Source organism: Felis catus, chromosome F1, assembly GCF_018350175.1.
Source record: "Felis catus isolate Fca126 chromosome F1, F.catus_Fca126_mat1.0, whole genome shotgun sequence".
NCBI lineage: Eukaryota > Metazoa > Chordata > Mammalia > Carnivora > Felidae > Felis > Felis catus.
Window position 1 is genome coordinate 22,381,736 of NC_058384.1, and position 27,616 is coordinate 22,409,351.

The following is a 27,616-nucleotide window of genomic DNA, read 5'->3' on the forward strand; positions in this document are numbered from 1 at the left end:
TTTTTCTCCTCTCTGATTTAAAAGACAACAACATAGGGGTGTCTGGGTGGCTCAGTTGGTTAGGTGTCTGACTTCAGCTCAGGTCATATCTCACAGTTCATGAGTTCGAGCCCCATGTCAGGTTTTGTGCTGACAGCTCAAAGCCTGGAGCCTGCTTTGAATTCTGTGTCTCCTTCTCTCTTGCCCTCCCTTGCTCACACTCTATCTCTTGCTGTCTCTCAAACATAAACAAACATTAAAAATTTTTTTTAATAAAAAATAAAAGACAATAGCATAAGTCAATAATTATAAGTCTGTGTTGATGGGGTCATGAGGAATAAAGGTGTAATTTGTGTGGCACGAATAGCACAAAAGAGGGAAAAGGGAAGAGAGTTATAAAGGAACAAAACTCTTTATACTATTGAAATTAAATTGGTTTTAATCCAAAGTATAATATTGTTAATTAAGAAGCTAATTGTAATCCCCAAGGTAATCACTAAAAATAAACTCAAAAAATACAGTAAAAGAAACAAGAGAAATAAAATGGTACACAAGGAAATATCTATTTAATAAAAAAGGCAGTAATGGAGAAACATAAAAACCAAAATAACATAATACATATAAAAAACACATAGCATGGTAGACTATACACTCTATCATGTCAGTAATTACATTAAATGTAAATGGATTAAATACTACTCAAAAGGCACAGACTAGCAGAATGGATTTAAAACAAAAACCAAAAATATGACCCAACTGTATGTTGTCTACAAGAGACATGCTTTTGAGTCAAAGATACAAATAGGTTGAAAGTGAAAGGACATAAAAAGATAAACGATGCAGACAGTAGACAAACAAAAACCAGGGAGGCTATATCGATATCAAACAAAATGGACTTTAAAACAAAAATCATTACTAGCAACAAAGTAGGGTAATTTTAAATGATACTGAGTCTTAACACATTAAAAAAATATAACAATTATAACTATACATTTACATAACAACAGAATCTCAAGACACATGGAACAAAAATTTTTAGAATCAAAAGGAGAAACAGGTAATTCAATAATAAATAATTGAAGGCATCATTATTTCAGTTTCAATAATGGATAGAACAACTGAACAGGAAATTAACAAGTAATGGAAGACCTGAACAACAGTATAAACCACAAACACACATGGAACAGTCCATGCAATAACAGCAGAATACACATTCTTCTTAAATGCATTTGTAACATTCTCAAGGATGGACTATGTTAGACTTTAAAACAAGTCTCAATACATTCAAAAGGCTTAACATCATATAAAGTACCCTGAAACCAATACTACACTATATTTTAACTAATTTGGATTAAAAATTTTTTTTTAATGTTTATTTATTTTTGAGACAGAGAGAGACAGAGCATGAACGGGGAAGGGTCAGAGAGAGGGAGACACAGAATCCGAAACAGGCTCCAGGCTCTGAGCTGTCAGCACAGAGCCCGATGTGAGGCTCGAACTCACGGACTGCAAGATCGTGACCTGAGCCGAAGTCGGCCGCTCAACCAACTGAGCCACCCAGGCACCCCTAACTAATTTGGATTTAAATAAAATCTTGGAAGAAAAAAAATTATACAAAGTATGTTCTGCAACCACAGTGGAACAAAATTAAATATCAATGATCAGAGAAGACTTAAGAAATTCACAAATATGTGGAAATTAAGCAACACACTCTTAAGTAGCTAAGTGATCAAAAAAATCATATGGGATTGAGGAGGGCACTTGTTGGGATGAGCACTGAGTGTTGTATGGAAACCAATTTGTCAATAAATTATATTAAAAAATAATATGGGATACTTGATAAAACCCTGAAAACATGAGAATAAAAAGATAACATACCAAAACTTACAGGATACACATAAAGCAATGCTTGGAGTAAAATGTGTAGCCATAAACAACTGCATTACAAACAAATCTCAAACCAATAACTTAACATTCCATCTTAAGAAACCAGAAAAAAGAGAGTAAAGTAATCCAAACAAGCAGAAGGAAGGAAAAAAAATAAAGATTAGAGTACAAATAAATTAAATAGACAATAAAAAGATGAAAGAGATATCAACAAAACTAAAACCTGGTATTTTGAAAAGATCAACAATATGGACAAAATTTTAGATAGGCTGACCATGACAAAACATAAAGAGAGAAGATGAAATTACTACAATTAGAAATGAAAGAGGATCAACCATACAGAATTAAAAAGGACTATAAGGGAATATTATAAACCAGTGTGTGCCAACAAATTAGATAATCTAGATGAAATATACGGTTTCTACAAAGTCACAAATTACTAAAACTGGCTCAAGAAAAAGTAGAAAATCTGAATAGATGTGCAAAACTTAAAAATTACATTAGTAATAAAGTCCTGCAACCATTTAAGGAAAATTACTTCACAAACTCTTTCAAAATAGAGCAGAGAGGGAACACATCTCAAATCACTCTAAGAGGCCAGTTGTACCATGATAACAAAACCAGACAGAGAAAGTGAATAAAAGGACACTACAGACCAACATCCTTTATGAATAAAGACATAAAAATAATCAACAAAATACTAGTAAGGTGAATCCAGCAACATATAAAACAGATTAAGCACCATAACCAAGAGGGACTAATACTAGGAAGGCAGGGTTGGTTTGACATATGAAAATCAATCAATGTAATCAAGACAGTGTGGTACTCAAAAATTAACTTGAAATGGATTAAAGCCATAAATGTAAGACCTGAAACCACAAAACTCCTAGAAGAAAACATAGGGTAAAATGTACTTAACATTTGCTTTAGCAATGATTTCTTGGATATGACACCAAAGGTACAAACAACAAAAGCAAAATAAACAAGTGGGACTACAGCAACTAAAAATCTTCTGCACAGCAACTAAAATCTTCTGCACAGCAAAGAAAAAAATCGACAAAATGAAAAGGCAATGCACTAAATGCAAGAAAACTTTTGGAAACCATATATCTGAAAAGGGAGTAATATCTGAAATACATAAGAAACTGATATGGGGTGCCTGGGTGGCTCTATTGGTTAAGAGTCTGTCTCTTGATTTTAGCTCAGGTCACAATCTCAGCAGTCATGAAATCGAGCCATACACTGGGCTCCATGCTGGGCATAGAGTCTGCTAAGGATTCTCTTTCCCCCTCTCCCTCTTCCCTGCTCACTCTCTTTCCCTCTAGCTCTGGAAAGGGAAGGGAAGGGAAGGGAAGGGAAGGGAAGGGAAGGGAAGGGAAGGGAAGGGAAGGGAAGGGAAGGGAAGGGAAGAGAGCAAGCCAGCCAGCTAGCCAGCAAGCAAGAAACTTATACAACTCAATAGCAAAAAATCCAAAATAATTAAATAATGGGCAAAGGACCTAAATAAGACATTTTTCCAAGGAAGACTAAGAAGTGACCAATAGGTACATGAAAATGTGCTCAACATCACTTATCATCAGGGAAATGCAAATCAAACCCACAATGAGATATCACCTCATGTGTGTTAGAATGATTATTATAAAAAATCAAGAGATAATAAGTGTTGTTGAAGATGTGGAGAAAAAGAAACCCTTGTACACTATTGGTGGGAATGGAAATTGGTATAGCCAATTGGAGACCAGCATGGATGTTCCTCAAAAAATTACAAATAGAACTACCATATGATTGAGCTATCCCACTTCTGGGTATATATTTGAAGGAAATGAAATAGTATCTCAAAGAGATATCTGCACTTTCATGTTCACTACAGCATTATTCACAATGGGCAAGACACGGAAATAATCTTAAGTGTCCAACAATGGATAAATGGGTAAAGAAGATGTGATATACGCATAATTCCCTTCTAGCATTTAAGGAATCATCTTACAATTTTGAATTTAGGTGAACACTGTTTTAGACAGAAACATTCATGGGGCACCTGGGTGGCTCAGTGGGTTAGAGGATCCGACTTGGACTCAGGTCATGATCTCACAGCTCGTGGGTTCATGCCCCATGTCAGGCTCTGTGCTAACAGCTCAGAGCCTGGAGCCTGCTTGGGATTCTGTGTCTCCCTCTCTCTCTGCCCCTCCCCCACTTGCATTCTGTCTTGGTCTTTCTCTCAAAAATAAATGAACATTATGGGGCGCCTGGGTGGCGCAGTCGGTTAAGCGTCCGGCTTCAGCCAGGTCACGATCTCACGGTCCGGGAGTTCGAGCCCCGCGTCGGGCTCTGGGCTGATGGCTCAGAGCCTGGAGCCTGTTTCCGATTCTGTGTCTCCCTCTCTCTCTCTGCCCCTCCCCTGTTCATGCTCTGTCTCTCTCTGTCCCAAAAATAAATAAATGTTGAAAAAAAATTTTTTTTTAAAAAAATAAATGAACATTAAAAAAAATTAGAAGAATAAAAAGAAATTCATAAGATAAATAGTATGTTAACAGTAAGACGTCTGTATACTCCAAGCAGGAGGTAAGATGTCTGCATACTCTAAACAGGAGGTTGAATTCCATTCAACTTGTTGACTTTTTCTCTATTCTCCTTCCTCCAAAAGCTGCGTATGCATTATCATGCCAAACCCACAATACCTTCTTCTGAATATATCATGGGCTAGATTTTACTTATGACTTTAATTACAGGCATGAATTGACTTTTTCAAATCCTGGTTAAATTCAATTTAATACATAACTAATAAAAAACTGAGTTAATCCCACCGAATCGCCAGAATTATGATATAGTGAGTAATAAATTTATTTATACTGAGAAAATACTAGAGTGCTAAACTCAAGTTATCCATTAAAAAAGAAAAAAAAAAGTTCCTCACAACATTCCCAAGTCTCCTTTAGGTCACAAGTGAGCTATTAACCAAAACACAGAAATGATAGAGGAACCTTTTTTAAGTGGGTGTTAGCAGATGTTAGCCAAGCAAATACTTTAAAATAATAAAATTAAATTAATGGGTGCTCTACTAATGTTTTCACCAGACAGCTAATACAGACCCAGGATGGTTCCTGGCCAACAGTAAAGGCAGTGGAACTTCAGATATATTTGTTGAAATGTTGGTGCTGTGAGAAGGGCCAAAAGCCAAATATGCATTTGGCCAAAACAGTTGGTAAGTTGCTATTTACAGATAATAATTAGAAACCAGGCACCAGGGTAAGCTTGTAGTTGTAAGCACATGCAGGCTTTCATTTAACCCTCGTAACAACCTCCCCAATTACACTATCATTATTCTTTCCATTTTACAGATGAGAAAACAGATCTAAAAACTTAACATCTAAGCCTACTGTCCTCATGATATTACTTGGCAGTAGAGGGACACAAATTAAAAACCCATGCTGTTAACCATAACATGCCACTTCTGGGTGCTTCACCTTGGTTAATCTTTCCTAGGATATAATTAAGTACAGATGTAATGAATGCCTGAGCCATCAGACCCCAAGAAATCATCTGTTTGTGGAAACATCTGTCTCACTTGGCACATATCTGAGGTTTAGATAAAATTTCATAGTTTGGTCTAGAGAATTAGAACTTTCAGAATTATGAAACTTTGATGATCAAAAAGGACCACCTACTGAGAGTCTCTGCCTTCTATAAAAGACATAACTCCCCCTAAGAAACCTAGGGGATCACAAGAATGTTCCTCATGATCATGACATAATCTTCTAGTCCAGGAGACCATCCACCCTTACTTCACCTTTTGAAAACATGTTTTCCCATGCTTGAGGAGAATGAAGGAATCTACAATCTTTTTTATAAGAAAGGAAAATGTTAAACAGTTGGAAAGCTGAGGTTCTTAGGGTTGAGTACTTTTGGATGACAATTACAGTAAATGCTCATTCACTGAATGTGTTACCCCATAAATAAAGATTAGGACTAAAACAAATGCTCACTTAGAAAGCAACTATAAGACTGGTTAAATCAATCAATTAAAATACTAAATTAAAGGATAGTTGCTTCTCTATAGATTTTTCAATGTCCCTCTTAATATATAGCACCAGGATTAGATATAATACTTCAGAAGCATTCAGAGAGCAAGAGTATAATAGGGCTATTTCCGTTCTTGTTCATACTGTTTCTAGTACTGACTTCTAAGATTATTAACTTTATTATGAAATTGAATGCGCATGTCTACATTAATTACGGAAAGCCATTGATATCTCCAGTATTTCAATGTGTGGAGTCTGTAAGCCACTCTTCTCCCACCCTATTTGTATGTAGTTTTTCACATCAGATTAACTTGCTATTTTAACTTCTGAGATATTTTTCAAATCTATGGCCAACTAATCCTTTAGAAATTCCTACACTTTTTGTTAACATCTCCCACCCTCACTGAAGTTATTAATACAAGTATTGAAGAGGACAGAATCAAGTTTGGAGTCCTTTGCATCCAATGGGACATCGCTGTCGAGAGTACCAAGATGATATGTCAGCTTTCTGTCCTGATTTCTGGACAGTAACCAACTACTTCCTGCCAGGTGGATCACAATCAATATTAGATTAGAAGTCCACTTCATCATTTATTCTCCTTTTCAGATCGATGAACTGTATCTTACCTCTGTTCCATTTGTGATTTGTATCAAAAAGATTGTTTTGTATGCTCCATCCAGCTTGGTAGCTTTTAATACATACTTACAATGACGAACCTTCTGTTTCTTTTTCTTCTCACAGTAACTCAGATGTCTTCCAGCTTGCTGCCCCTATGCCTGATGATTTTCCATGCATGCATGTACCCTAATTGCAATCCTTGCTAACATATATTTTGTTACCATATTCAGACTGTAGGTTTATATACTTATGTTTTCTTAGGTATTGATGTTTTTCTTTCTGTTGTTGCTTTATATTTTATGGAATCCTTGATTTCTTTCATGAACTCTGGTTTTCAATTATTCTTGACTACATTAGTAAATCTCTAAGCAAGTTTTTAGAGTCTGGGCCAATGTTTCTCTGGGTAATGGCATACAGACCACTTGCATCAGAGATGTTGTTTGGGGACATCTGAAACTGGGCCCAGGAAGCTGTATTTTTAACACACAATACATATGATTTTTACCAACATTAAAGTTTGGGAGCCCCGAACGCTGAAGTTTTGTTTTTCCCAGCTCTCGAGACATACATTCTATTCTTCATTTAAGTATTTTAATCTAGTCTAGAGAACAAAAACATCTTTCTTTTTGATAACACCCGAGAGAGTAAAAGTGGGAGGTATTTTACATCTAATACCTCAAAACCTCAAAAGCACTCTGCAAGTCAGATACTCTGAGAAATTAAATGGTTTGCTCAAGGTTACATAGATCATGGTTGGCATAGACTTTAAACCACAATTGGCCTGACTCCAGTGCCTGAGGTAATTGCCAACACATCATGCTAGCCCACCTAACTGTTTCCTTTTAGGCAACAATGGAGACAAAGACAGAAACTGCTGGAAGGGAGAAGATAAACGGCTTGTAGGAAGAGGAGAGGAGGAGTCTGAGGGTACGAAAATGGGGAAAGGAGAGCAAGGCGGCCCACACCACACTCTTAGATGGAGGTGGAAGTTTCAGTATGTGCTGGAGACAGCTGATGTAGAGCACTAGGAAGAGACAAAGCCCTTGCGGGGAACGAGGTAAATGTGAGGCAACTTAAGGGAGAGCAGGGTCAGCCTGTTCCCAAACTCTTAAGCATGGCAAACCAATTCCAAGATCGTTATAGTTAGATATTGGTCTTTAAGTTAATTGCTAAATGAAGAAATAAAGGCCTTGTTAAGGAACATAGTCTGTGTGTATGACATCCATAAGTTAGGTGATCGTATTTAGGGAAAGGGGGAAAATAAATGGGTTTATTAGAAACATTTAGGGAACTGATGATCTGAATCTTTTAACTGATTGATTTAAATAAAATATGTAAAGCAGATTAGAAGAATTCAGTGTCCAATTTAAATTTTTTTCATTCACTTACTATTTACTTTTTCATTTCTTAAGTATTTATTGACTGCCTACTAAAAATGTACCTGGAATCAAGCTAGATGCTAGGGCATCCTTCTCAGTTAAATTGCTCAGTAAATGCAGAGTGAATATATGAATGAATGAATGAATGAAATGAATGAATAAAGGATTTAACAAACAATCACACAGACTAGAGAAAGTGAATAAAGTATAAATGGAGATCTTGGATAGCTCTCTGCAAATATATTTAGCTGAATTAGGAAAGTTCAGAACTACAATTCTTGACCTTTTCTGATGAGACTCCAGAGATCTGAAGTCTCACATTCAAGGTCAACTATTCTTTCAAGTTTATTGTGAAGCTATAATATTCAGAGGGTATTCCATGGCCACCCAGACTTTTTCAAAAACATGAGAGAAGATCCTCAGTCAAGGCTACCTTCTACTTACAAAATCCCTCTTATAGACAGGAAAGAAAATCACAGAAAATACTAAGGCACAATCCTGCATCTCTGTCTTTACGATAAAAGTTATGTGTACAACGTTTTTAGTTAACAGAGTTCAAATAATTAAAAACACACAGTAGGATATTTATTTATGAACTCTAGCACATCCTATTTGACAACCTGAATATCTTAACTGATACCGTGACAGGGGCGCTTGGGGGCTCAGTTGGTTAAGCATCTGACTTTGGCTCAGGTCATGATCTCACAGTTCATGAGTTCAAGCCACGTGTCGGGCTCCATGCTGACAGCTCAGAGCCTGGAGCCTGCTTCGGATTCTGTCTCCCTCTTTCTCTGCCCCTGCCCCACTCATGCTCTGTCTGTCTCTCCAAAATGAATAAATGTTAAAAAAAATTTTTAGTTGATACCTGACAAACTGAGTATCTTAATATGAGCAATTATAATTACAATAATGTAAAAAAACCTAGTTTTTAAATATAGACTAAAATAAACACTTGTTTCTTTTATACTGTAATTCAGTAAAAATGAGTCATCGTGTTAAAAGAAAAAGTCATAGAAATATTCTTTTGTTAAGACATGGGAATGACATTACCATGCACGTGTAGCTGAAGGTGCTGTTGTGCTTCTCCGGCCGCATTGGTGGCCACACATGTGTACCTGCCAGCATCTTCCATCAGGGCTCTGGCAATTTGTAAAACTCGACCGGAAGACTGTATCTAATTGGGAACAGAAAGCATGGCAGCACTTTGTACTTTATATTGGACTGTAAAACATTTGCTTAGGTAGACAAACTCATTTAAATTTATACTAGCTAATTATAGTTTTATGCCAATATCTTAATTATCTCTAGATAGATTAGAGCCAGATCGCTTCGTCATACAAAAAATAGACTGATGCGATTGAAAACTTTTTTTATTCTTTAGAAAACACAAAATAAAATAACCTAAGACCAGCCTGCTGGTATAGTCATAAAACTTCACTGAACAAAAGACTTTAGCACTGAACTATGAGGTATGTGATAAAAATTTAAGCTACTTAAAAAAAACACAGTCACATTTATATAACACTTCATAAATAGTTTTAAAACAACAATCTTTTTTGATTAAATGGTCACCGGGGCCAGAAAAACAATAAAAATTACAAAATATGAGTAATGGAAATGCAGATACATTTCTTCCTGACTGTTTTTCCTCATTTCTCTCTTAAACCTATTGCAACTAGCCTCCACCATTTTGGAACTGGTAGTTTAAGGGTTATTCTTTGAAACTGATTATTCAAAGGTTATCAGTAACTTCTAAGCACAAGATCCAACAGCATACATAGTAAGCTCATTTTCTCTTCCCCCATCTACGGCATTTGGCATTATTGACCACCTACTCCTGAATCACTCTACTCTCTGGTTGTTGAAGATACAAAATGTCCTCAGTTCTCAATCTGTCTACTTCCTCCTCCTGCCCCATAAAAATAAAGCTCAGCTTTCTGATAGTTTTCATCCAAATTCATGTCTTCAGCAAAGAATCCTGTGCAGACTCTTAAATTTATAGTACTGGCCTCAATTTCTCTCCTGAGCTCCACACTCCCCGTTCCAGCTATCTGCTGGATGGGTTAGCACATGAAATTTAACATATCCAATAACTGTTTCCTTGTATCTCCAGACCTACTTTTCATTGCATGTTTCCAATCTTGTTTAATAGCACCACTATTCTCCAAGTCATCTTGATTTCAGAGCCCAATTTGACTCTCCTATTAAGTATACTACTCTATATTTTTCAGATCCCCTATTTTCCATTCTCACAACCACTGTGGGATTATAATAGTTTCTTAATTTATATTCCAGTGTCTCCAACCTCCCAAACTGTTAATCTATCTTATATATCACTGCCAGAATAATTTGCCTAAAATGCAAATTTGATCCTTTTACCAGTTCCCCTTCAAAGCTCACTCACAGCTCCCCACTTTGCCTAGCATGAAATCCGAACTTGGCATACATAGCCTTCCAGGCTTCCCACATTTTGAACCCAAATGATCTGCTCTCCATACACTCCCATGTAAACTCCCACTTGACCCATTCTCCAACCATACTGTACTAAACACATTAAGCAGCACATTCATACATTAATAGTCACTTCTAGACTTCTGCACATGGCCTTTAAATGTCATAATTTTTTAAGAGTCTGAACTAGGTCAGTTCTCTTCCATTTTTTCTTACTCTTTACTCTCCCCTTAGATAAACTCATTCACGTCCATGGTTTCAAATATCATTATTTGTCAGTATCTCCAGCTAGAGCTCTCCTATGAGCTCCAGGAGCATACATTCCATGGTCTACCTGATCTCCACTTTATTTCAAAGTCAACTTAACCTCCAAAAGTCTAAAACTGAAATACAGTTTTTTTCCCAAAATGGGATGTCCTCCAAAGTCTATCATACTGGATGCATCACAATCTATGTATTTGTGTAGTTAGATTCTCCATGGTTTCCTTGATATTTCCCACTACCTCAACTTTCATGTGCAATTTTTCACTGAGTCATAATGACATCTTCCTCATGGTCAGAATGTGAGTTCAAATTTCAATCTTCTCTCTCTCCTAGATGAGAAAGTCCTAATTGATATCCACACGTCTACTCTTTATCTTTTTAAATTTATTTTTTGCAGTAAAATTGGCATGTAATTGTAGTTTCACATGTACAACATAATAATTCATATATCTGTATATGTCATAAAGTGATCACAAGTCTTGTCATCATACAAAGTTACAAATTGCTTTTCTTGTGATGAGAATTTTAAGATTTACTCTCTTGTTAACTTTCCACAATGCAATACAATATTATTGAGTATAGTCACTATGCTGTAATCACATCCCCATAAATTATTTACTTAATATCTGGGACTTTGTACCACCTTCACCTTGACCACCTTCACCTATTTTGTCCACCTCTCAACCCCCTTCCTCTATGGCAACCACCAATCTGTTCTATGTGTATCTATGAGCTTTGTTTTGTCTCTTTCATTTTTTAGATTCCACATGTAATGCTCTCAAGGTCCATATGGGTTGACACAAATGGCAAGACTTCATTTTTTTTTTTATGATTGAGTAGTATTCCATTGTGTATCTATCTCTATCTCTCTATCTCTATCTCTATCTCTATCTCTATCTCTATCTCTATCTCTCTCTCTATCACATCCTCTTTATCCATTCATCTACTGATGAACACTTTGGTTGTTTCCATGTCCTGATTATTGTACATGCTGCTGCAATGAACACATGGGTGCATATGTCTTTTTGAGTTAGTGTTTTTGTATTCTCTGGATAAATACCCAGAAGTGGAATTGCTGAATCGTGTGGTAACTCTATTTTTGATTTTTTGAGGACTCACCCTACTGTTTTCATAGTGGCTGCACTAGTATACATTCCCACTAACAATGCAAAAGGGTTCCCTTTTCTCCACATCCTCACCAACCCTTGTTAATAGCCTTCAAACAGGTGTGTGGTGATATCTCGTGGTTTTGATAATAGCCTTCAAACAGGTGTGAGGTGATATCTCATGGTTTTGATTTGAATTTCCCTGATAATCACCGATGTTAAACATTTTGTCATGTGCCTGTTGGACATCTATATGTCTTTGGAAAACTGTCTATTTATATCTTATGCCCATTTTTAAAACAGATTGCTTTTTTTTTACTATTATATTGACTTCTTTATATACATTGGAAATTAATCCCTTAACAGATATATGATTTACATTTTTTTCTCTCATTTAATAGGCTGCCTTTTAGTTTTGTTGGTGGTTTCCTTTCCTGTGAAGAAGCTTTTTAGATTGATGTAGATTGATCCCACTTGTTTAGTTTTGCTTTTGCTGTCTTTGATTTTGGAGTCATATCTAAAAATTCGATGCCAAGACTCTTGTCAGGAAGCTTACTACCTACGTTTTCTTCTAGGAGTTTTGTGGTTTCAGGTCCTACATTCAAGTTTTTTTTATATTAAATATAACTTATTGTCAAATTGGTTTCCATACAACACCCAGTGCTCATCCAAACAAGTGCCCTCAACAATGCCCATCACCCACTTTCCCTTCTCCCCACCACCCTATCAACCCTGTTTGTTCTCAGTATTTAAGAGTCTCTTATGGTTTGCCTCCTTCTCTCTCTGTAACTTTTTCCCCCCTTTCCTTCCCCCATGGTCTTCTGTTAAGTTTCTCAGGGTCCACATATGAGTGAAAACATAGTATCTGTCTTTCTCTGCTGACTTACGTCACGTAGCATAATACCCTCCAGCTCCATCCACAAATGGCCAGATTTCATTCTTTCTCATTGCCAAGTAGTATTCCATTGTATATATAAACTACAGCTTCTTTATCCATTTGTCAGTTGATGGACATTTAGGCTCTTTCCATAATTTAGCTATTGTTGAGAGTGCTGCTATAAACATTGGGGTACAAGTGCCCTATGCATCAGTACTCCTGTATCCCTTGGGTGAATTCCTAGCAGTGCTATTCCTGGGTCATAGGGTAGATCTATTTTTAATTTTTTGAGGAACCTCCACACTGTTTTCCAAAGCAGCTGCACCAGTTTGCATTCCCACCAACAGTGCAAGAGGGTTCCCATTTCTCCACATCCTCTCCAGCATCTATAGTCTCCTCTGATTTGTTCATTTTAGCCAATCTGACTGGTGTAAGGTGGTATCTCAGTGTGGTTTTGATTTGTATTTTCCTGATGAGGAGTGACATTGAGTATCTTTTCATGTATCTGTTGGCCATCTGGATGTCTTCTTTAGAAAAGTGTCTATTCATGTCTTCTGCCCATTTCTTCACGGATTATTTGTTTTTCAAGTGTGGAGTTTGGTGAGTTCTTTGTAGATTTTGGATACTAGCCCTTTATCCAATATGTCATTTGCAAATATGTTTTCCCATTCCATAGGTTGCCTTTTAGTTTTGTTGATTGTTTCCTTTGCAGTGCAGAATCTTTTTATCTTGATAAGGTCCCAATAGTTCATTTTTGTTTTTAATTCCCTTACCTTTGGAGATGTGTCAAGTAAGAAATTGCTGTGGCTGAGGTCAAAGAGGTTTTTTCCTGCTTTCTCCTCTAGGGTTTTGATGGTTTCCTGTCTCACATTTAGGTCCTTCATCCATTTTGACCTACATTCAAGTTTTTAATCAATTTTGAGTTAATTTTTATGTATGGTGTAAGACAGTGTTTTGGATTCATTCTTTTGCATGTGACTATCCAGTTCTTCCAATGCCCTTTATTGAAGAGAACATGCTTTCCCCATTGTATATTCTTGCCTCCTTTGCCATAAACTACTTAATTATATATGTGTAGGTTTATTTCTAGGCTCTCTATTCTGTTCCATTGATTTATGTGTCTGTCTTTATGCCAATACCAAACTGTTTTTGATTATTATAGTTTTGTAGTATAGTTTGAAAACAGCATGAGGCTTCAAGATTTGTTTTTCTTTCTCAAGATCATTTTGGCTACTTGGGATCTTTTGTGGTTACATACAAATTTTAGGTTTGTTCTACTTATGTGGAAACTGCTATTGAATTTTTGATAGAAATTGCATTGAATCTATAGGTTGCTTTGGGTATTATGAACATTATAACAAGATTAATTATTCCAATTCATGGGCATGGGATACCTTTCCATTTATTTGTGCCTTCAATTTTTTTCATCAATGTCTTATAATTTTCTAATGCACAGGACTTTCACCCCCTTGTTAAAATTTCTTTTTATTCTTTTTTATGCAATTTTAAATGGGATTGTTTTCTTGATTTATCTTTCTGATAGTATGTTAGTATATAGAAATGCAACCAATTTTTGTATATTGATTTTGTATTCTGCAACTTTACTGACTTCATTTATTAGTTCTAACAGTTTTGGGGTGAAGTCTATAGGATTTTTTGTATATATAAAATCATGTTGTCTGCAAATAGTGACAGTTTTACTTTTTCTTTTCAATCTGGATGACTTTTATTTCTTTTTCTTGACTAATTGTTCTGGCTAGGACTTCCAATGCTATATTGAATAAAAGTGGTGAGAGTGGGAATACTTGTCTTGCTCTTGATCTTAGAGAAAAAACTTTCAGTTTTTCACCACTGAACATGATAAGCTGTGGGCTTATCATATATGGCCTTAATTATGTTCAGGTATGTTTCCTCTATTCCCATTCTGTTGAGTGTTTTCATCATAAATGGATGTTGACTTTTGTCAAATGATTTTTCTATTGAGATGATCATATGATTTTTATCCTTCATCTGTTAATGTGGTGCATTTCACTGGTTAATTTGTGAGTGTTGGAAACATCCTTGCATCCCTGGAGTAAATTCCACTTAATTATGGTTTATGATCCTTGTAATGTATTGTTGAATTTAGTTTGCTAATATTTTGTTGAGGATTTTTGCATGTGTGTTCATCAGGGACATAGGCCTATAATTTTGTTGTTGTTGATTGGGTTTTTTTGTTGTTTGTTTTATTTTGTTTTTATGGTGTCCTCGTCTAGTTTTAGTATCAGGGTAAAGCTGCCCTCAAAAAATAAATTTGGAAGTGTTCCCTTTTCTTCAAGTTTTTGGAAGAGTTAGAGAAGGATAAGTACAAAATCTTCTTTGAATGTTTTCTAGAATTCACCAGTGAAGCAATCGGGTCCTGGAATTTTGTTTGTTCATAGTTTTTTTTGTTTTTGTTTTTAATGCTTATTTATTTATTTTTGAGTGGGGGGAGAGCTGGGGAGACAGAGAGAGAGAGAGACATAGAATCCCAAGCAGGCTCTGCACTGTGAGCAGAGTCTAATGCAGGACTTGAACCCACAAACCGTGAGAGCATGACCTAAGCTGAAATGAAGAGTCTGACTTTAACCAACTGAGCCACCCAGGTGACCTGATAGTTTTTTTGATTACTGATTCAGTCTCTTTACTAGTGATTGGTCTATTCAGATTTCCTATTCTTGATTTAGTCTTCAACGATTGTATGTTCTAGGATTTATTCTTCCTTCTAGGTTGTCCAATTTGTTGGTCATGTAACTGTCCATAGTAGCCTGTTATGATCTTTTGTATTTCTGTGGTATCAGTTGTACACTCTCCTTTTTTACCTCTGATTTTATTTATTTGAACCATTTCTGTACTGTTTTTGGTGAATCTAGCTAATTTTGTCAGCTTTGTTTGTCTTTTCAAAGAACTATCTCTTAATTTCATTAGTCTCTTTTTTTCTTTTTTGTCCCCATTTCACTTATTTCTGCTCTGATCTATTATTTCCTTCCTTCAACTAACGTTAGGCTTTGTTTGTTCTTTTTCTAGTTCCTTTAAGTGAAAAGTTAGATTTCTTATTTGAGATTTTTCTTGTTTCTTGAGGTAAGTCTGTATCTCTATAAACTCCCCTCTTAGAATGGCTTTTGCTGCAGCCTATTGATTTTGGTACATCGTATTTCGATTTTCATTTGTCTTAGGTATTTTTAACTTCCCCTTTGATATTTTGTTGATGAAATTATTGTTCATGTTGCTTAATATCCATATATTTTTAATTTTTCCTGTATTTTTCTCGTAATTATTTTCTAGCTTCATACCATTGTGGTCAGAAACTATTCTTGATATGATTTCAATCTTCTTAAATTTATTGACATTTGTTTTGTGGCCTAACAGGTGATCTATCCTGGAGAATGTTTCATATGCATTTAAGAAGAATGTGTATTCTGCTGCTTTAGGATAGAATATTCTGTACATATTTATTAAGTGAACCTGATCTAATGTGTTGCTTAATACTGATATTTCTTTATTGCCTTTTTTCTGGATGATCTATTCATTGATTTAAGTGGGATATTAAAGTCCCTTGTTATTATTGTATTGCTGTTAATCTCTCTGTGTAGGTCTCTTAATATTTTCTTTGTATACTTTTGTGCTTCTATGTTGGGTATATATATATTTATAAATGTTACACCTTCTTGCTGGATCATTATGAAATGATTATGTAATGGCCTTTATCATTATGTAATGTCCTTTGTCTCTTTTTTTAATAGTTTTTGCTTTAAAGTCTATTTTGTTTGATACAAGTATAATACTTTACCAGCCTAGTTATGATTTCCATTTGCATGGAATATGTTTTACCATCTCTTCACTTTCAGTTTGTGTCCTTACATCTGAACTACGTCTTTTGTAGGCAGCATATAGATGAATCTTGTTTTTTTTTAATCCATTTAGACACTTTATATTTTTGATTGGAGAATTTAGTCCATTTACATTTAAAGTAGTTATTGAATAGGGAATATAGCCAATGGCATTATAATAGCATTGTATGGTGACAGATGATTGCTACACTTGTGGTGAACATAGTATAATGTACAGAATTTTTTAATCACTACAGTGTTCAACTATGTTGTACATCTGAAACTAATGTAACATTTTATATCTTCAACAAAATTAATTTTAATTTAATTTTTTAAAACAAGGAAACGACCTGTCCCTTCCCCACCCCCACCCAATAAATTGTTGGTAGGAATGTACTTATGCCAAGTTGTTAATTGCTTGCTGGCTGTTTTTGTAGTTCCTCTCTGTTCTTTCCTCTTCTCTTGCTTTCTTCCCTTGTGGTTTGATGACTTTGTTTAGTGTTATGTTTAGATTACTTTCTCATTATCTTTTGTGTACCTACTATAAGTTTTTGCTTTGTAATTACCATGAGGCTCACGTATAACAACCTATTATACATTAGTCTATTTTAAATTGATAGCTGGGGCACCTGGCTGGCTCAGACAGTTAAGCATCTGACTCTTGGTTTCGGTTTAGGTCCCGATCTCACACTTTTTGAGACTGAGCCCTGTGTCGGTCTCTGTGCTGACAGCACAAAGGCTGCTTGGGATTTTGTCTCCCTCTCTTTCTGCCCCTCCCCAGTTTGTGCTGTTTCTATCTTTCTCAAAATAAATAAGTAAACATTTAAAAAAAATAAATTGATGGCAACTTAAGTTTGAATGCATTCTAAAATTTTACATATCTACATCCCCCCCAAGTGTTTTATGTTTTTGATATCACATTTTACATTCTTTTATTTTGTGTCTCCCTTAACTGTTTGTTGTGGTTACAGTTAATTTTACTTTTGTCTTTTAATCTTAATACTGGCCCTATAAGTAATTAACCCACTACCTTTACTATATATTTAGTTTACCAGTAGCATTTTTACTTTTGTATGTTTTCTTGTTACTAGTTAGTGCTTTTTCTTTCCAGCTTAAAGTCCCTTTAACATTTTTTTTCTTTTTTGGAAGGGCCACTTTAGTGTGATAAATTCTTTTACCTCTTGCTTGTCTAAAAATCTCTTTACTCTCCTTCAACGCTGAATAATAATATACCGGGTAGTGTATTCTTGAGGGCAAGTTTTTTTCCTTTCAGCACTTTGAATATATCACACCACTCCCTTCTAGCCTGCAAGGTTTCTGCTGAAAAATCATAGTCTTATAGGGGAAGGGGGAGGGGCAGGTGGGGCAGGTCCACTGTACCTAACAAATTGCTTTTTTCTTGCTATTTTTAAGGTTTTCTTTTTATCTTTAACTTTTTACATTTTAATTATAATGTCTCTTCATGTGAATCTCTTTCAATTCATCTTATTTAGAGCTCTGTGCTTCCTGGACCTGGATGCCTGTTTTCTTCCCCAGCTTAGAGAGGTTTTTATCCATTACTTCTTGAAATGTGCCCTCTTTCTCTCTCTTTTCCCCTTCTGAAGCCCATGTAATGTGAATGCTATTCCATTCGATGTTGCCCCATAGTCCCTTTAGCTATCTTCATTTCTTAGAAATTCTTTTTTCTTTTTGCTTTTCTGCTTGGGTGAATCCCACTGCCCTGTCTTCCAGCTCACTGATTTGTCCCTCTGCTTCATCTAAGCAGCTGTTGAACCCCCCTAGTGTATTTTTCAGTTCAATTATTATTTCTCAGCTCTGTGACTTCTATTTGGTACTTTCTTATATTTCCTATGTTTTGTTGAAGTTCTCACTGTGTTCATCCGTTCTTCTCCTGAGTTCAGTAAGCATCTTTGTGACCATTACTTTGAACTCTTTATCAGGTAGATTACATACCTCCATTTCATTAAGATCTTTTTTTTTTCCTGAGGTTTTGTTTTGTTCTTCCTTTTGAGACATACTCTTCCATTTCCTCATTTTGCTTGAGTCTCTGTGTTAATTTCTATGTATTAGGCAAAACAGCTATCTTCCCACTGTTAAAGGAGTGGCCTTGTCTAGATTAAACTCATCATTCAACCTTGCCTTAGCTCTTGGTTGTCTCTCACACTTTGTGACTAAGTAGCCTGATTTACTCCTGATATGGCTCAGTTGTTAAGAGTGTTTCAAGATCTGTCAGTGCTCCAGAGAGAGAGAGATCTTAGTCAGTACCTGGCTTCAGGCTGACTGGAAGCCAGATCCTCAGGCAGCAGCTTTTAAAGTACACAAATGGCACTGCAATTGTAATCCCTGCTGGCCTTAAGACCAAGGGATCTGGAGGTGCCCCCGGGTGACAAATTGCAAAATTTGGGGCTTCAGATGTGAGTATATGCTTCTTCCTGGGAGTGAGCTATATATAGCAAGGCCAAGGGAGGACACATAGGTGGTGTCTCCCTGCCTATGTTCCCTGGGAATGCCTTCAGAGTCTCTACGTGGATGGCAAACCTGAAGCCCATCCCTCAGGTTGAAGCTCGAGGACCAGTGGTGGGCCTTTTTCACCAGCAGACTAGGAGTATATTCCAGTTTACTGTCTGTGCAATGCCTTGGGTGGGGTAGCCTGCCAAGAACTGTTTTTCTGGTTATTGTTACAGTCCCATAGGCCCTGGCACACAAGCTCCTCTGGCCACTAGGTCCAGGAAGGGCTATCTCCTGTGTGGACTGTGCTTGCCTGTCAACTTTAGTGAGGCAGTGGGAGAGAACTTGAGGTGGGGCATGCCTGCAGCTTTAGCAAGGCATGGAAAGAGTGCTGGGGGCAGAGCACACGCTCCACTGCAGCAAGGCAGTGGGAGATTGCTGTGTCTGTGCACATCTGCTTTTGCTAGCAAGGTAGAGGAAGAATGCAAAACTGGTGCCTCCCGGGACCTCTGTCCCTGGAGAAAGTCCCTACTGGTCCCTGCCCCTCTGGCAGATGCTTTAAAATTAGCAAATAAAGGGGCGCCTGGGGGGCTCAGTGGGTTAAGCATCTGACTCTTCATTTCCACTCAGGTCATGATCCCATGGTTCACCAGACAGAGCCCTGCATCAGGCTCTGTTCTGACAGCGTGGAGCCTGCTTGAGATTCTCTGTCTCTATCTCTCTATCTGCCCCTCCCTTTGCCTCAAAATAAAATAAACGTTTAAAAAGAAATTAGCAAGTGAATATCCTTCACATAGAGTCTAGGTACTTTTTAAACTTTTACACTAGGTCCCAGGGCAGGTAAGTGTGCATGTGAGTCATGAGGTATCTCAGATCCCTACAGTCCTTGGGGTCTCTCGGATGTAAGGTCCAATGGTTTTCAAAGCCAGATGTTTTATGGCTCATCTCTCCAGTACAGGTCCCAAGGGCTTAAATGCCTGACATAGGGCAGGAGCCCCATGCTCCTCAGGGAGAAGCTCCAGACTTGTGAGATCCCTCCTTGTTGAGGGTCACCATGCCAGGGGTGTGGTTTTTGGCAAGACTGCACCTCTGCCTCTCCTGCCCATCTTGATGTTGCCCTTTTACCCTTTGTCATAGAAGAGCTGTTCAGCTAGTTTTCAGATCTTTTTCAGAGCAAGTGTTCCATACGTGGCAGTAGATTTGGTGTCTGTAGGAAGAGGTGAGTTCAGGATCTTCCTGTACTGCTGTCTTGGACCACCCTTGCCCACATATCTACTTTTAACTCCTTCAACTCATTATCTTATAGGGGTCTGGTAACTATTTAAAGTGAAGATTTGATTATGTCACTCCTCTCTTAAAACTCTTCAAAGATCTCTCATGTATTTACGTACAAATAAAACCATTAACATTACTTAAATGCCTTCTACCCACTCTTTGGTCTCCTCTCATACCACCTCATCTTGCTCTCTTCAGTCCCCTGGCTTGCTGTCAGGTCCTCAGGGGGTGTCATGCTCTCCTTTATTTTAAGTTGCTTGCCCATACACATCTTCTCTGAAACACCCTACTCAGTTCTCTTCCATTAAGTCACCCATTCAGTTCCTATGTATTCTTCAGATCTCTGCTCAAAGACTTTCTCTATGAATTACCCTCATGTCTAAAGCCTTTCCACAATATCAGTTCTCATACTTCTCCATATTTTCTCTTAAAATTACTCTTTATAGTTTCTAATTAAAGTTTTATATATGTATGTTATAAACACCTATCTCCCAGAGAAACAGTTGCTTACTAGCAGTATGCTTTAAGGCTTCATAATGAATCTCTCACTAGCACAAATGTATACAATTAATTCCATAGGACTTGGAATAGGAATAATAAGTGAGCAGATACCCATCACTTCTTATTCGGAAGAGAACTCAGCACATCGCTCATTACTGCAAACTCACTACAAGCAAAGTTCAAGCCCACATTAGTCAATTAACTTGGTCCTAGGAGCAAAATCTGTTAATTCAGATTTTTAAATTCACTGTTTAGATTATCTAGGTTTGAAATGTATTTATTTATTTAAAAATATGTAACGAGGTAAAGTTTTATGCCAGAGATTATACTCAGAGTGAAGGATACAGAAATGAATTTATTCAGACAGCGTCTCTGTCCTCTGGAAGCTTATAAACTAAAGTATTTTTTTTCAAGACTTATTTCACTTAGGTTTATGTAAATATGATTTTACCTCAATCTTAGTATATGATAAACACATTGGGGATACTCTGAGTCAATATGGATGAACACTGTTCATTCATCCATGAAACATCATTTTTTCAATACTTAAAAGAGGCATGCATCAAAACAATAAAAATACCAACCAATAAGTTAAAATCAGTATCATTATGATTACTAGTCTTTAATTAATTTCATTCTTCAAATCAAAATATTAAGTTAAATTCTAAAAACTATAAGGAAAACATATACTGTTTTAGTAAATTTTCTATAGTCTGTCCAACAGGAAAATCTACAATTAGGAAAGAAGAATGTGATAGCTCTGAGAAGATCTAGGTAGGTTTCACATTTTGGGCTAAGCAATATTGATACTTACTTTGAGATTTCCCTGGGCAGTGTTCACAGGTTGGCCATCTTTTAACCAGGTAATAGATGGATTTGGAATGCCATTGGCAATGCACTGCAAAGTGATAGGCTTGTATTTCACTATAGCTCTCTCAGAAAGATCTGGGGATTTGATTGTTGGAGGTACTAGATTCAAGGAAGGAAAGGAAAGGGAAGGGAAGGGAAGGGAAGGGAAGGGAAGGGAAGGGAAGGGAAGGGAAGGAAAAGAAAGGAAAGGAAAGGAAAGGAAAGGAAAGGAAAGGAAAGGAAAGGAAAGGAAAGGAAAGGAAAGGAAAGAAAGAACAGGGGAAGGGAGGAAGCGAGGGAGGGAAGGATGGATGGAAGGAAGGACAGCGGGAGGGAGGGAGGGAACAAAAACCATAATCAGTGGAGTCAAATACTTAAAAATCCAGATGTAAGAACCTGAAACTTTAAAATTTAGAAAAGGGGAAATTCCTATTTTAACAAACAATGAAATAATTTTATCTCATGCATTTAATTTAGTCTTCAGCAATTTTAGATGGCCTATTTCTTAACTGTGGATTTCTATTCTTCAAAGAGTAAGTAAAATATATTTATAGCAACTGTAATCGGCATGTATGTTTGGCTTACACCTTTTGGTGTGTTTTCCCAATCTATTATGATCCTCTCTTTCTCTAGAACTACCTCATTAAATTAGGGTGGGTTTCCTGTACCTGTATTTATTACTGCAAGACTCTGACCCCAGTAAGACTATTGAATACAGAATGGTAACTTGATTTAAGCTGCCAGAATTGGAATTGAGACTGAGAAACAGAGTTAGCTACATTTCATCCCAGGATTGGAAAGGCAGTAAAAAAGTCTACATGGACAGAGGGAAAAATGTTGATTTTCATAGAAACCTCTACTGAGGGTTCCAAATGGCTCTCCAGTCTCCCATTGCAGTCTCTCCTTTCCCAACATCTGCAGACAAGTGAGACATATAATACCCTGGCAGAGGGTTGCCTCGTCATTACACTAATGGTTCTGATCCTTCTGTGATAGTTCTGTGAATATTCTTACATACCCTGGATCCTGCAGAACAGGATCCTTACCTTCTATTTTGGAAATGACTTTATTCACACTCCCTCCTGCTTTGACTAAACTCTGGAGAGTGGACACAATCCCTTTACTTAGAACTTGCTGCCTGCCTATTCTATCTTATTTGGCCTCATTCCTCAGACGCTGGCATTCTATGCAGAATCACACTAACATTTGAATTCTGTATATTCATTTACACAGGTCTCTTGGTTAAGTCTCTGTGTTAGTAAAGTACCTTCCAATCTGCCATACAACTTAACTCAAATTCACATACTTCATATGACTTTCCACAACTCAAGATTTATCCAGATTACTGAGCTACCATCTGAATTAAATAATGACCCAGTGCATAAGCTAATTTTGAATGTAATGCTCTGGTCTCTTCTTCAGCATACCATGAACAGTAACTTCAAATTCCTTCTTGTGGTCGCCAGCAATGTTTGTTGCCACACAGCGATAAAGGCCCGTATCTGACACCTGAGCCTGGGCAATAACCAATTTGCGTCCATTTAGCAAAATCCTGAATCCATCCCTTTCATCAATTAGCTGGCCATCCTTTAGCCACCTATAGAAACAAGGCAAAAAGAAGTCTGGAGATATATTTTAAAAACTAAGTTCCTAGAGGGGTGTGTGTGTGTGTGTGTGTGTGTGTGTGTGTGTGTGTGTGTATCTCGGAGGAACTAGAACCATTTATATATTAAAATGTCTCTGTACACACATAGATATATAAATTCTCAACTGTATTTGCCGAATTCTCTATTTGCCCATTCTATAAAGTGAACTATAATGGGGAAAAGAAAAAAGTAAAGCTGGCCTAACACAGAAGTTGGCATATTGTTGGAGCCCCAGTAGCTATGTGTTTTCTTCATTCTTCTATTAATGTTAAGGAACAGAAAGAGGCAAATGCCCCTAAATATTATTCACTTCAGATGTTTAAATAATATTAACCAGCAAAGTGAATACATTCCTAAAGCATCTGTAAAATAAAAGACTGAAACCACATAGCATTATGTATTTTTTCATTTCTTATGAGTTATCACTTTCCATTTTACTTTATAATATATGTGAACATATATTATTCTCTTAGTTGACTAACTGCTCCTTTGCATATCCTGCACCTTGGAAACGAAAGGTTAGGTATTCACAAATGCTTTGTGAATGAAGAAATAAGAAAAGAAATTGGTAAACACATATGCATGGTAACTTCCTCTATTTCCCTAATATGTCCAGTACATTACTTTTTATTTAATCATTCATTAAACATTTCAGTTCCTCAGGAAGATCTGACAGATACTGCTTACTAGTCTGTCTCTATAAACTGAAAATGTATTTCTCAGAGCATAAATGGAATTCATCTAATTGAGCAGATTTAGGGGCCCTGTTATTATAAAGCAAAAGCCGCCTTTGTATACAGAGTACGTCTTTTAAAAGAGGAGCATAAGGAATATAATTTTATATGGCCGCCTTTTAATGACACAGGACTTCTTTCAAGATAGCTCTAAAACACGCAAATAAAGAAGGGGGAGGTATTTAGAAGACATACCAAAACCCTTACATGATAGTTGGTGTGGGAGAGCCTGTCACTTGACAATCTAGCTCCAGTAAGTTATTAACCATCACAATGAAGTAAGATGTCTCATCTCCTCCGTCTATAGCTGGTGGCACTAGAAAACAACAGAGATGTAGCGTACAAAGAAATGTACACAAGAAAAAATATACTATCCTTTTAAGCAGTACCAAGTTGCAGTTTAGAAGGTTGACAAGTATCATAGGGATTTGATACACCAAGGGGATTTGAAATATAAAATAAACTTTACCATACATACTTGCTAGAATCGGGGAATGTATTTTTGACATACTGTGGGTTTTTCTCAATTAATCTACCACGTAGGTGCTGCTGATGCCATCTGAATATAAAGCTAGTTCATAGTTTAGTTTGCTTATTTTCATAATAATAAGAGAAATGAACCTCAAAAATTGGGCCTCTGTTCAAAAGTCTTTAATTTATAAAAAAAAAACCAGAGACTAAAAAGGTGGCAAGATGACTTCCCAAAGCCCAGAGACAAAATTTCCTGTTGTCTAGCATGGCGCTCATGACAGGGGACCACGTTATCACTCACTGCAATCAGATATTGTCATAGATGTAAAATGCATCAATGCACTTACAAATACAAAGTGTGCCTGTCAAAATCAGTGGAAGATTTACGTGGGTTCTTAGATCTTGGGTCTGGTGATAAATCCACCACTCAATAATGTGCAGGTCCAGAGTTGAACAGACAACTGAACCTTCTATAACATCATTTCATGATTCCATGACCAAAAAACATTTAATAACATGGTCAGGTTATGCTATGAATCTGGAATCCAGATTGTGGCATCCTTATTTACCTAAGACATCAACTTCGTATTTGATTTCCTTTTCTCCTGCCACACTGGTAGCCACACATACATACTGTCCCCGGTCGGCTTCTAGGGTACTCAAGATTTCTAGTTTCTTCCCACCAGCTTCTGTACGGACGTTGTCACTGGTTTTCACAGGTACGCCATCTTTTAACCAGGTGAGAACTGGAGGAGGGTTGCCAGTAGCTTTACACTCTAGTGTCAGTGAATGAGCAATAATCACTTGCTTACTCAGAGGCACAGCCAAGTCACCTTCAATCATTGGAGGAACTAGGTAGAAAAAAGTAACATTTCAGGCATCTTAGAAATCCCAGTTGAATACAGGAGATTTTGTTTTCATGTAGTTTGACCATAGAAACGATATACATGTCTGTCTCCTAAGCTGTTGAGGAAAGAATTTCTTGGGTTAGCTGATCTGCAACTACTGTCAATATTGTGGGATACTCTGTGCTACGTCTCGCTTACAAAGGGTAGATAGCAGCAGAGAATGTTCTTAGTCCTGAAAACAACTTTACCTCGTCCATAAAAACCAAATGGTCCAGATGCTCCATGTGCCATGGACAAATGGTTGGGCAAATGAATGGACCGCCTCTTGTTAACTGTATCTTCTTAAAATATTTTTTCCAAGTCATGGGACAAATTCTTCCCATTTCTATCCATGCATATCGAAAATGACCAAACCCACCAGGACTTTATTAGTGAATGAATTTGATGTTGGCATATTTGAAAGCATAGACAGAAAGGCATATGATTACAGCACGTATTTTTTTCCTTACCATAGACATCCACATGGAATGATTTTTCAGCAGTTCCAGCAACATTGGTGACATGACATGTGTATGTTGCTGAATCAGAAACCTGTGCTCGAGGGATATGAAGAAATCGTCCTTTATCAATATAAAGGGCTTGTGAGCCGGATATAACTGGCTGGCCGTCCTTATACCAAGTAATAGCAGGCATTGGAAGTCCCCGAGTTTCACATTCCAGTTTAATTATGCTGTTGATCAGTGCTGATATTTCTGTGGTGACATTCCCTCCTTTAATACTAGGTGGTACTACAAAGGATTGCAGAAAAGAAACAAGTCTTTTAGCTTTAGCTTTAGCTTTAGCATCTGTACCAGACTCTTAAATGCTGTAGGTGTTTAAAGAATGCATTTAAAGTAGATGTGAATTAAAGACAATTAGGAACTCAATGATTTATCTACTGATAGTCAACTGCCTGTCTTCTCAATCTTTATCACCTTCCTCTTGGGTTTTGATTTCAGTAAGAGCAGAAAGTCACAGGGTTCGTTTCAGGGGTTCATTTAAGTCCAACAGATCGTTACATAACTAGTTTGACCATAGAAATGATATACATGTCTGTCTCCTTCGTTACATAACTAAGAAAGTTATGTTGAACAAACAAAGGGAAACAAAATAAAACCCCACTTAAAGTGGATATGATACATTTGAAATGAGGCCAAGGGACCAGGAAATGTCACATCCTGTACAACTGCTTGCCTTCTCCCCGCAAAATACTAAAGGTCTAAGTGCCTTCAGAACCAGTTACTGGGAAGAGCTGCGGAATCTTCCAACTTTTGCTTCTTACAGGTTTTTGTTTCGTTGTTGTTGCCTTTTTTTTTTTTTAGCTGCCAAGAGTTCATTCACTCAACTATACTCATCTAACCAGCTACATGTACATCTTCCGTAATTTAGCAACCACATTCCTGGCCTCACACCACATAAGAATTCTGTGTGAGTTGGAAAAACGACTCAAGTGGCTCAATCCTGCTACATCTTTTGACCCATGTCATTCCAGGCTTGTGCTACAAACTGCAACAAGTTAAAAGAAATCAAATGGCATGTGCCTGAACTGGGACTACCTTAATATTATTTTATGAAACTTTTATTTTAGAATAGGGTATATTCTAGAATGCTTTTCTTACAGTTGGACTAAGGTTATAGGTTTCAGGAGGAAGATCATGGAGGTAAAACACCCTCCTCATCAGATCATATCAAAGGCACAAATCATCAGCATGACTTATCACTGATGATGTTAACCTTAACAATCTGGTTGTGGTAGCTTTTGCTAGGTTTCTCCTTTATAAAGTTACTCTCCTTTCCCCCTTTTTGGGGAAAGGGATCACTCTTTTCAGCCCATACATACGGGGTGGGGAGTTAGGTTCTATTTTCTTGAGAGGAGGACACCTACCTAATTTTTTTGGAGTTATCCTATATAATTTTGTTTCTCGTCCCCAATTTATTCACTTATTCAACAATTTATTTATATCAACATGAATTCATGGAAACTTATTTTATACTTTGGGTTATGATCTAAATACTACATGGTTTAATTTGTTGTTCAGATCAATCCAGTTTTGACCACTGGGAACCATTTCATTTGGCTCCTATGTTCCTTTGGCATATTCACGCCATGCTACTATTTTAGTACTTTTTTACCTTCTGGCTCTACTACATGCTGTAGGCTCATCTTGTATATTCCCTGCCCCAGCCCTAGAATTAACCATTTTTCTGAGAAGCCTTGGTTCCTTTAAGTGGAAAAAGATATTAGAAAACAAGAGCTGGATGTGAATAGAGTACCATAATATTTTCTGATAACCGTTCTCAGAACTAGCTCACAGTGACAAACATTCATATACACATTTCTTTTTTGTCACACATAATTTAAGGAAATATCTACTA

The 27,616-nt window shown here is 36.9% G+C and overlaps 1 protein-coding gene across 7 annotated transcripts in view; it reads right to left on the minus strand.

Moving 5' to 3' along the window:
* Nucleotides 1-27,616, minus strand: part of HMCN1 (hemicentin 1) — a 469,326-nt gene that overhangs the window by 169,618 nt on the left and 272,092 nt on the right. For all 7 annotated transcript variants that reach the window (XM_023247312.2, XM_003999241.5, XM_019821722.3 and 4 more), the window contains 6 exons: nucleotides 25,711-25,989; nucleotides 24,923-25,204; nucleotides 24,090-24,198; nucleotides 22,930-23,099; nucleotides 21,468-21,622; nucleotides 8,934-9,057 (listed from right to left, as the gene is read on the minus strand). In XM_023247312.2, coding sequence (XP_023103080.2) covers nucleotides 8,934-9,057; nucleotides 21,468-21,622; nucleotides 22,930-23,099; nucleotides 24,090-24,198; nucleotides 24,923-25,204; nucleotides 25,711-25,989 — 1,119 coding nt within the window. The remainder of the gene's footprint in view (nucleotides 1-8,933; nucleotides 9,058-21,467; nucleotides 21,623-22,929; nucleotides 23,100-24,089; nucleotides 24,199-24,922; nucleotides 25,205-25,710; nucleotides 25,990-27,616) is intronic.